This window comes from Amaranthus tricolor, chromosome 1 (assembly GCF_026212465.1).
Source record: "Amaranthus tricolor cultivar Red isolate AtriRed21 chromosome 1, ASM2621246v1, whole genome shotgun sequence".
Lineage (NCBI taxonomy): Eukaryota > Viridiplantae > Streptophyta > Magnoliopsida > Caryophyllales > Amaranthaceae > Amaranthus > Amaranthus tricolor.
The window spans coordinates 32,820,970-32,831,838 of NC_080047.1; the positions used below are offsets into that span (position 1 = coordinate 32,820,970).

Below are 10,869 nucleotides of genomic sequence, written 5' to 3' on the forward strand. Positions count from 1 at the left end.
TTCCTTGTGTTTAAAGATGAAATTCGTGTCTCTATAGCCTCACTATCTGCTCAAATGGACCAAATGGAATCACGTTTAGGGGCCAAACTGGACACAGTGGAGGTGGAGACTGAATATGTTGATGATGAAGCTCCTGCAACTTAATTTCTCCTTTTTCATTCCTTCTTATTTGTTGCAACTATCACTCTCATTAAACAATCTTTTTATGTTTTTCATTTTGTACCAACTGGGGTACTGCTTAATACTCTGAATCATATTTTCTTTTTGTGCTACTTAATATCTGTTATTTTCATCATTGTTGATCATGTTTGCATTCATTGCTTATGTTCTTTTAATTTTTGCATCCTTATTCTCTCTTTGACTATAACTATATGTTTAGTGCTGTGGCTTGATTGCTCCATTTCTTTTTGAATGATGTCAAAAGAGGGAATATTTAGCACAAACTTAAATAATGCTTGAGTATGCTTAGTCTGATATACATTTATTCTGTTGAACATTAGGACTGTAGCTATGCTCTGAGATACATACTGCTCTTATACTCTGATGATTAATAAGTTTAGCTCTGATATACATACTGAGATACATACTTTGATTGTTATGATGTATATGCTGTGATGATTACTTGAATGCTATGATAAAAGTTCTTACAGTGCTTTAAGTTTTGTTTGGTAAGTTTTGTTTTGTTTTAGTTCTATTTGAAATCTTAAGTTATAAACTACTTCCGATGTTTTGATTATGCTTAAGTTATTTTAAATATTTCTAATTAATAGAGTAATTTGTTTTTAATGTATGCTTGGTAAATTATATTGTAACGAGTTAATTTACTAAGTAATGTAGAGTTGTTTTAATCTCGAACATGCTCTTCAATATTGGTTTTACTCTATTTTGTTTAAGTTTGTTTAAAAAGTTTGTCATCATCAAAAAGGGGGAATTTGTTGGACCTCTTGAGTTTTGATGATGACTACACTTTATTTAAGCGAACATGTTTTTAGAGATTGTGCAGGTCGATATCCGATTATGATTATGATCGTTGATAGTACCTATGGCTTAGTTCATGGGAATATACATGTCAAAAGGTTTCAAGAGATGTTAGAAGAGTATATCACGTGGGATGTAAAATGGAGACAGGAAGTCTACTGTTCCCAGGTTTGATGTTCTAGCAAGTTGGAATTTGGAGACAGCGCAGTGTTCCCAAACTGAAGTCAATTTACGTTAGCTAATAAATTCTATCTTTTATTTTTTAGTTAATGTATTTAAATTAATTGGTTGCATTAGTTTATTAAAGTTAATTGGCAAAAAGAATTTCTAAAATCCTCACGTGTGGGTTTCAAGATTAATTCCTTATTTTTAGAAGATAAACTTGGATCTACTAAAAAGTAGGAACAGCAGTTAGGTCTTAATTATTTTTGGATTTTCTGAAATATAATAAAAATAATCTTTTCCTAAAAATAGTAAAAATAACCATTTTCTAAGAATTAGTCAAAAGATAACCGTTTTTAGAATTAGTCAAAAGATAACCGTTTTACCAAAACCGTTTTCTAAATATAGCATGAAGTTCCAGCCATTAATTTGGGGAACAGGAATTACTACTGAAGAAACTGCTACTTTAGGGAACAGCGGTTATTAAGGAACAGTGGTTATCAGGAAATAGCGGTTACTGATTGCCTTAACCGTTTGTTTGATTTATTCAAAGGCTGAAGTATTAACCGTTTTGTGATTCATTCAGCATCATTCATTGATCCATGACTAAGGATAATGGATTGGAATATTCCTTATTCTTAGGGATTTTAGCACTATAAATAGTGGACTCGGTTATTCATAAAAACTTGCCTTAGTATGAGCCATTAAATCATACGTAATTTTGGGAGAATTTTTACAAGAAAATTTTGTTTTTAAAATGCCAATTAATTTATAATATTTTCTTGTGCAACTCATTGATTTTATTTTTAGAGAATTTTTATTCTTTGTAAGGGTTTTTGAGAGAATTTGTAATTAGACTCGGGTGAGTCTAAGGGGGAAATTAGATAGCTTTTAATGAAGCTAGAGAAGAGATTAGCTTTGAGTAAAGCTAAGGAGAAAGCTTCTAGTGAAGCTAGTGGTGAGAATTAGCTTTTAGTGAAGCTAAGTTTGTTGCTTTGAGTGAAGCAATTTAAGAGAGAAGAGTTGGCCTAGTTGATGCGCTTCAAGTGAAGTAAGATGTTTAATGTAATTGTAACGAGTTGCCTTAAACATAGTGGAGAATTTAGAAATTCCAAGGGGTCGTGGTTTTTCCTTCTATTTAGGCCTAGAAGGTTTCCACGTAAAAATCGTTTGTCTCTTTTAATTATTTCGCTCTAAGTTTAAGCTTTATTTATTTTATTCAATTCCGCAAAAACAGGGCAAAAACGCTTAAACTAGTAACAACAACAATTCACCCCCCCTCTTGTTGCTGTTCCCGTTCCTAATTGAGTCTACAATATATATAAATTTGAAAATCGATTTAAGGCACCAAGCTATCAGGTGTTTGTACGCGGAAGGAAAAGAGCAGTTGAATTACTCCGGCTTTCGACATGTTATGATTGCAAATTTGATGAGATCTTTCTTGTATCCTTTAATCATCAATGGCATTGCTAATGCTCCTTTTATTGTTTTCCATCCTGCAGAATATGAATATTAAATCACATTGAAAATATTTACAACTACGGGTTATGAACTAAGAGTTAGGTTCCAAGCGTACCGCTTTGCAACAGTGAAGTCACCCCTTTCCATGTCAATGCTGAGCGAATTACTGCTGGCCAAAATGGGGCAACATACTGAGACCAATCTTCAGTCTTTATGTCCTGATATGAGTACCCAGAAAAACTTAACTATTTATTTCCACTGGAGATATGAATTTAAGTCATAGAAATTTGATTCCTTCGTAGCAGTATGTAGTACACTAGACAGGTTAAAATTGACTCATAACTGACTTAACAAAATAACCTTCTTTTTGGACTAAAACTATCACTCAAGGGAGAGGAAAAAGCATTAACAAGAAGCAAGGGCCATGGTGTTCTAATGAGTATCTTACGATTCCACTTTAACCATAAACAATTTGTATTTCTTATATTTTCCGGCCACACTTCCCATTGCTCAATCAAGCTCTTTATTGATTTCCCGCGCAAGCATCCCTCAAAAACTGAATACAACTTGATGCAACTACTCATGCCTTGCTAGACACACATTTGCTAGGACACTTCTATATGTTATTCAGACCATTTCACATGTGTTCATCTGAGCATCTTCCATCCTCGTTTGAGCATACTGCCAGACCACATTCTTCCTAACTCCTTCCATCATGTTCATCCAAGCCATTCTCATGCTCGTATGAGCATGCCTCCATATGCTTTTAGTACTTGGAAATTGGGATTTCATAGATAACTCGGTTTTCATTTGAACAATAAATATAGCCACAAACTGAGCAACACATCATCCAAATATGACCATAGTTAACATAAAAAAACAAGATGAAATATCCACCTGAAGACCGAGTGATTGAAGCAACTGCACATAATCAGCTGCAGAGCACCAAGCTGGAAGATAATATGCATCACATATTTTGCGCAAGAGCTCACTTTCATCTGGTCGCAAAGCAGTCTCAGAGGCAGAGAGGTCCCTATGACACCATGTCACTAGTATGATTGTGGCACCAGGAGCTGCAACTCGAGCCAATTCAGTGACGAACTGAAGAAAGAAAAGAATGAATCACTGTAAATCCTGACATTTAGCAACGAAGATGACCATTAAAATTGAATGATGAAGAAAAAAAAAACCTTTCTTTTGTCAGGCATGTGTTCACCACTTTCCATTGACCAAACCAAATCAAACTGTCCATCAGCAAATGGCTGCTCCAAAGCATCTGCTACTTGAAAGAAAACCTGCTTTTTAGAAAAATAAGCATGTATCTTAATCCTTTCTTATCACATTAAAACCGAATGGGAAAATCTAGTAATTGTGTACAATTTTCTTCATGAATAATAAAGTCACACATGTCCATTTCCGGATATGCTTTTTTAGAATGTTAATGGCAACAAGGTAATGGGATGTTATAGTAAAAACCTTGTGCACTTTCTAACAAAAAAACATCGTTTCGACAGATTTTTTTTAATATTTTCTAAAACTTCTGGTAAGATTATGTTGTAGATAGTACTTGACTTTTGATGCTCTTGTAAAATCATTGCATATATTTAACTAGCTATTTCAATTGGTCTAATGTGACGTCTTATAACTTCATTTGTTTGGATTTGTTCACTCTAGTAATGCAATGTGATGGCTTCTTTGAACTTGCCTTTGATTATGTCAGCGTCTTCCATTAGGTTTGATATCTAGTATATTACTATGATTATTAGAATCTAATGGTATGTTCTTTCTGATTAACTAAAATTGTTATGACTAAATTAAAATGAATGCTACTTATTAATACAAATCGAATACTCCCTCCGTTCCTTTTTGTTTGTCCACTTTAAGTTTTTTCACTCTCTGAGAGAGAAATTTAAATTTGATTTTTGAAGTATATATTCAAGACAAAATATATTCATGTGGGATCTTGTTAGATTCATCTTGATGCAAAAAATTTAATATATAATTTTTACAATTTTTTATTATGCTACTATGAGATATCGCGAGGCTCAAAATTTGTGTTGAAATACGTGAAAAAGTAAAGTGAACAAGCAAAAAGGAACGGAGGAAGTATTTATTATTCTAGCCGTGTTAAAATCATCATATTACATTAGTTATACACAAATTCTTACTTGAGACCGTCTATATAAAAGAAGCGTCTCAAATGGGCCCGCCCAATAAAAAAATAACTACCAGAAAAACGCGCGCTGTGTAATTCTTTTTAAAGTTGGTGTTATAACATATTGAAGTTGATATTAGAGCCTATTACAGCTGGTATTATAACCTATTAACGTTGGTATCTCCAAATAACTTATAATACCAACTTTAATAGGTTATAACACCAACTCCAAATACCAATTTTAATAGGTTATAATACCAACTTTAATAGATTATAACACCAACTTCAACAGGTTATAACACCAACTTCAACAGGTTATAACACCAACTTCAAATAAGTTCAAACGCGCGTGTCAATTTTTAGATTTTTTACTTTTTTATATTTGTTGGGCCTGGACCTGGGGAGCCGTCTCTTATAAAGACGGTCTCTCAGAAGAGGCTGTCAGTTATAAACCTTCCAAAATAACCACACAAAAAAATAGTGGGCTTTAATCCAAAAAGAAAGATCCAATTCTCAAAAATGATCCTACAATTAATTTTCTAAATATAATAAATTTTTACATAGAATAAATACGGAAAATATCAACAATATCTAAAATTAAAAAAAAAATTATCATGAGTAAATCTTGAATAAAAAATCCAAGAAAAATCCAATAATGTTAAATTTAAATTTTTATTATTCAAGATGGATAAATTTTTGTTAAATTTAAATTATAGTCTCTCTCCATCTTAACCATTTATTTTTATTTTCCACTTGTTTTTTTTATCTCATTCTCCAACTCATTTTCCATTTCAACTAAATTTCACATATTTTGCACTGGGTGCAAAATGAGAGGGGCAAAGACAATATTTGTATATGATATTCATGACACTACAGGAAAAACAAAGATTAATCATGACCCAGTTGACAAGGGGACCCTGTTTTTTGGGGAGGAGGGGGGCCTTCAATTTATTCGCATAAATATTTTTCATCGACAAGGAGGGATTTTTTCTAACATTGAGAAACAAAGAGAGAATTGATAAAGACAGAAAAGAAAAAATTAAAAAAAAAAAGTTAAATGTGTATATGATATCAAACATATACAAGTAAAGGTGTTTATTTGGATTATCGAATTAGTTTTGCATTATGTGTTTCAGGTTGTGTTAAAATCAAATATTGTATCTAAACTTGTTTTTATATCATTGTAAAATCCATTTTTGAAGTATAGTACGATCATCCAAGATCCAATAAATTTGGGTCGGGTATGTATGGACGCCTTTAAACATAATGAATAGCTTCATATTGGTTCTTATTTTGTTATAGGTTTTTTTTATACTATAAAAATAAATGATATGATATGACATTGTCAAAGAATATGAGTCATAAATATGCAGGTCCTTTTGAAAAATAAATACAAGGAGAATATGGTATTGACGGCAAAATAAGGAAAAGAAAGAGAAAAATGTGTGTAGGCGACAGAAAATTAAGATTTATAGAAACTGACCTTATCAGCTAAACCCTGAGCAGCAGCAAGAGCTTGAGCTCTTTGGGCTTGCTTAGGACTCAACGTGATTCCTTGACATGTAGCTCCATACTTTTTCGCTATGTATCTTGAGCTTCCCCCTATCCCACATCCAACATCTACTACATTTTTTGGCTTTTTACTTGATTCTTCTGCATGTGCCATGTTTCATGTTTAGAGAAGGATAAGCTTTCATCCAAATAATATTAAACTAAATTCAAGTCCATCAATTAATTTTAGTGAATTTTATTCGATTCAATTCAAGTTCTAGTTATTTGAAAATATAAAATACATCCATTCCAAAAATTTATAACATCTATTGCACTTTCTATTTCGGCATAATCTTTTAACTGTAATATTTTTATTTTAATTTTACCTTGTTTTTTTATTACAAAGTAATCAAGCAAACTTTCCAACAAAATTGAAGGAACTCATAAGGATTATTTGAAGTCCTGTCATTTTGGGTTGGATCAAAATCTGATCGGGTCTTTTTCACATTGGGTCGTTTCTTATTTAGGTCAAATCGAGGGGTCAAAGATTTAATGAAAAATCTTATCATTAAAAAAAATTTAAAAAAAAAAAACATGTATAATTTTCTATTTTTATAAAAAAAAAAAAAAGACTTACATACAATTGTTAAGGCGTGAATTACAAAGATTGACACAATATTCTGATAAAAATAGATCGACACAATTTAAGAAACAGTTAAACGACCGGGTTTGAGTTTGATCTAGTTTTTTGTATTTTCATGTAAGATTTATTTCAGATTTTTGATTAAAATTTTCGAATTATAACTCATTAATTGGAGTGTAAAATACTTCAAACTTTTCATTGAAATGTGAGGAGTTTGCACTTATGTAGATGTATTACTGTATTAGCATTCAACAAAAGTTACATTGTACAATTTGAGGGAATTTGACAAATTCTACATATAGGATAGGAGTAGTATTTTTGGAAAATTTGACAATTTTACATTTAGGATAGAAGTAGTATTTCGGGAAATTTTCAATTAGAATTGATATGCCGTATCACATTCACAAACACAATCGACAATACACACTACCCAGCATTCAGCAATACGAGTATTCAGAATATGAATACGAAGAACAATAATGGAAGGAAATCAAATGAAATCGATTAATGAAAACGACAATAATCAATAAAATCAGAATCAACAAAAAGAAAGAGAGGATAAATGAACCTGAAAACCCAGCAAAACGAAGAGCCTCTTCAATCATACGGATCTGAGCAGCACGATGTTCTGTAATAGAAGCAGATTGAGAAGGATGATAATAACCATGGTGCATATGGTCACCCCAAATATCTTCCCAAATCCCTGAAGATTCATCATACAACTCTGCTATCCCTTTATTCAATTCTTCTCTCGATCTTGAAGTTCCCGTCGATATCATATCCCCGTCCTTTCCCTCGACGACGGCCATTCGCACGAAACGGATGGTGCTGGTGCGAAAACGGAGGGTTCCCGTGAGCGCGTGAAAGGTACTCCCCTTTACTAGTGGAAATGGGGAATGGAGTGAGGAGAATTGGTAAGATTGACTGAAGATTCTACTAGCATTAGCAGTAGCATTATAATTAAGGGTATATCCACCCAATTTTAAACTACTACTACTACTAATTAACATTTTATTTTAATTGAATTAATAGTTCGAAGTGTCTTGAGAATTGGAATTGGAAATTGGATGTATTCCTATCTCTATAATTATTATCCACTTTTTTGTCAGAAAATGAGAGAGATTATGTATGTGAGTTTGTGCCACTGTCGCCATATTCTTTTGGCTACTTGCCTCTACCGTAGCCTGCCACACAGAACAGTTCTTTCCAATATAAATCTTAAGATAATTTCATTTAAAAGTATTAATTTTTCCTTAATTTTTAATTATCTTTTAAAATATTTTAACTTTTAAATTTTTTGATTTTCATAACCTAAAACTATCGGTTATCCTTTTTTTTTTTTTTTTAATTTCTGCATCTAATTGTTCTCCTCAACCATGCACCCTCTTCACCCCTCAATTATGGGCGCTTCACCATTTTAATCTTTTACATATCTTTCGTTTGTTCATATGATACACCATGGCATATTCATCATCTAAATCCTTCTCCATTTTTTTAACAATTTGCATATTTATTTAGATAAATGGTATGTCTTTATATTTTTACAAAATATAAATTGAATCGTGCACTAAATTTGAGTTTTTAATCAATCCCCTTCTAAATCTCCAAAAACTCATATTAATTTTTGATTAAAAAACTCATTTCATTTTTTTAGATTTTCTGGGTTTTTCTTTCTTAGTTGATTTGAAAAACAATTTCAATTTTTTAATTTAGAAATTATTTGCAAATAATTTCTTTGTTATTTTGTTTTACCATTATATGTGATTATTTCCTTCAATTTTTTGATCTACAAATTACTTCTTAATTTGAAATACTAGATAAATCACCTAATAAATTACTTTCTTTCTTTATTTTTTTTTTGCTACATAACACATTGGTACAAGAATTAAGAAAAAGAAATCTACTTCTTAAAAGACCATTTTCACCTTCTTAATATAGAAGTTACAAGAGTGAAAAGAGAATATGGACGAAATTCAAAGCCAAGAAGATGAATTCATCAACCCTGATATATTAAGGTATTTATTTCTTACTTTGAAAACCTCAATCTACATATGACGTTCATGAGGAGTACACAAGTTAAAGTTAGGAAATATAGATCTGAATTTGCCTTTAGATGATTTTACTAGCCAAATTCAATCAAACTCACATGTGGAAACATTAACACAACCAAACCAACAACAAACTCCAACACAACAATCATACCATGAAGAACTAGCCATCTTCAAATACCCGTAAAAACGTAAATTAATCCAACTCCTCATCTCCCGTACGGATGTGAGGTCTATTATCTTTCTCAACAACTCTATCACTGAAATTTACCCAACTTCTACGGTATGGGTGTCTTTAATCTAAAAATCTCCTATGAGTTGAACCATGATATTTTTCTGCTATGTTTTAAGTATACAATTTTGTAATCCTCTATGCAGTGCGAACGACGTGCACGTCATGTGTAATCCACCCCGACATCATCAAATAAGTTGAAATGTCATTGATTGTCCACATCAACGCTGCACAAAGCTGAAATTACTCCTTGTTAAAGACGTCGTACATCTGGATCCTATCTTTCCACAACAGCTTCAACTCATGTATTAATGGTTGTAGGTACAAGTTAATTTTATGTTTTGGATTGCTAAGATCAGGCACGATCGCCTTTAAAAACATATATTGCTTCTTCATGAGAGGAATATCATATGGATTTAAGATGACGAACCCACATGAATATTGTTGATCCAAATTGCTAAATGGGTTAAAACCATCTACACACAATCCCAGTCTCACATTTTTTATCTTCCTCACGAAGTTTGGATGTGTCGCATTGAATGTCAATTAGGCTTTACCTTATGATGAGTGACAAATCTCTTCATCTTCTGAATGGTGCTCAGCGTCCCCCTTTACGTGACTGGTAGTTATTGCAGATCATACATTCCTCGTAATCTGGGCCCAAGAGGAAAGTAATGAAACTATTTTCTGATAGTCTTATTACACTTGTTGTCTCTTGTCCACTAGAAACCCATAAACCTTACAATGAATCACACTCGCTCTGCATCCCCCATATATTGTACACCTACTTAGACAACAATCAATTTTCTCCACTAGTAATCCAAGAGCCCTAATATGTTTCTTCGTACCATAGAAGCTACTTGTCATCCTATTATCTTTTGACAAAACTTCCCTTATTAGTTGACATAACTAATCATAAAGTCTCTCAAGAATACAAAAGTATGTCTTCAGACTCGTCATTCGCTCTACCATCGACATTCGTTTATGACTTTTCTACACCGAATTTGGTCCCAATGATGAGGCAAAAATTGGGTTGTTTGCAGAATTTAATTGGACTCTTCAAAAACTACTAAAATTGAAAAAGAAATGATCATATTTCTCTGATCTTATATTTGAATTGGAAGGCTTTACTCACCTTTTCAACCCTTGCCCTTTAACTTCAATCAAAGCTTCACTCAACTCAATCTTGATTAAATCATGTAATGTTCCCTCTTTTCTTTACTCACAAAGATAAGAAAATAGAATGAAAGAAATGTCAAGCATTCTCTTTATGAATTTTATTGAATCATCAAAAGCTGAAATCTCCTTTTTACAATGAGTAGGTGCCTTTTTATATAAGCAAGCATAGAAAACTAATCACATGACTAGCACATGCCAACTGTTCTGAATAATGCTTGTACATACCCCCAATCACATTATTGTATACAAAGTAGTTGCAACCTCTTAAACTTTTCCTCCTCAATCTTCAATGATTTTAGACAAGATTTACCAATAGCATAAACCAGTTCCTCCAATGAATCCTCAAGTGTATCAAATTTTTTTTGGAATGTTCATGTTTCCTTTTGATGATTTCATCTTCTAAGACTTAATAAGGGTGAGATTTAAGAAAGAAAAGAAAAGAAAAGAAAAGAAGTTTGAAAAAAAAACGTGCACAAAATCAGAAACACATTTATCAAACTGCACAGTTTCAAAATTCATT

At 32.2% G+C, this 10,869-nt stretch overlaps 1 protein-coding gene across 1 annotated transcript; it reads right to left on the bottom strand.

Annotated features, from left to right (window-relative positions):
- Positions 1-2,210: 2,210 nt before the first annotated feature.
- Positions 2,211-8,064, bottom strand: LOC130823885 (probable tocopherol O-methyltransferase, chloroplastic). The gene is made up of 6 exons (XM_057688712.1): positions 7,459-8,064; positions 6,240-6,409; positions 3,792-3,896; positions 3,499-3,702; positions 2,717-2,819; positions 2,211-2,636 (listed from the first exon to the last, which is right to left on the bottom strand). Exons 1-6 carry the CDS (start codon positions 7,898-7,900, stop codon positions 2,533-2,535), a joined length of 1,128 nt encoding a protein of 375 aa, XP_057544695.1. The 5' UTR covers positions 7,901-8,064; the 3' UTR covers positions 2,211-2,532.
- Between the last annotated feature and the right edge of the window lie 2,805 nt (positions 8,065-10,869).

Bases quoted from the DNA above. Each gene is read 5' to 3' on its own strand.
- LOC130823885 (XM_057688712.1), bottom strand. From the start codon at position 7,900: ATGTTAATTAGTAGTAGTAGTAGTTTAAAATTGGGTGGATATACCCTT. The intron at 3,897-6,239 runs GTCAGTTTCTAT...TCTAAAAAGCAG, and splicing joins CTCAGGGTTTAGCTGATAAG to GTTTTCTTTCAAGTAGCAGA. The intron at 3,703-3,791 runs GTTTTTTTTTTC...TTCTTTCTTCAG, and splicing joins ACATGCCTGACAAAAGAAAG to TTCGTCACTGAATTGGCTCG.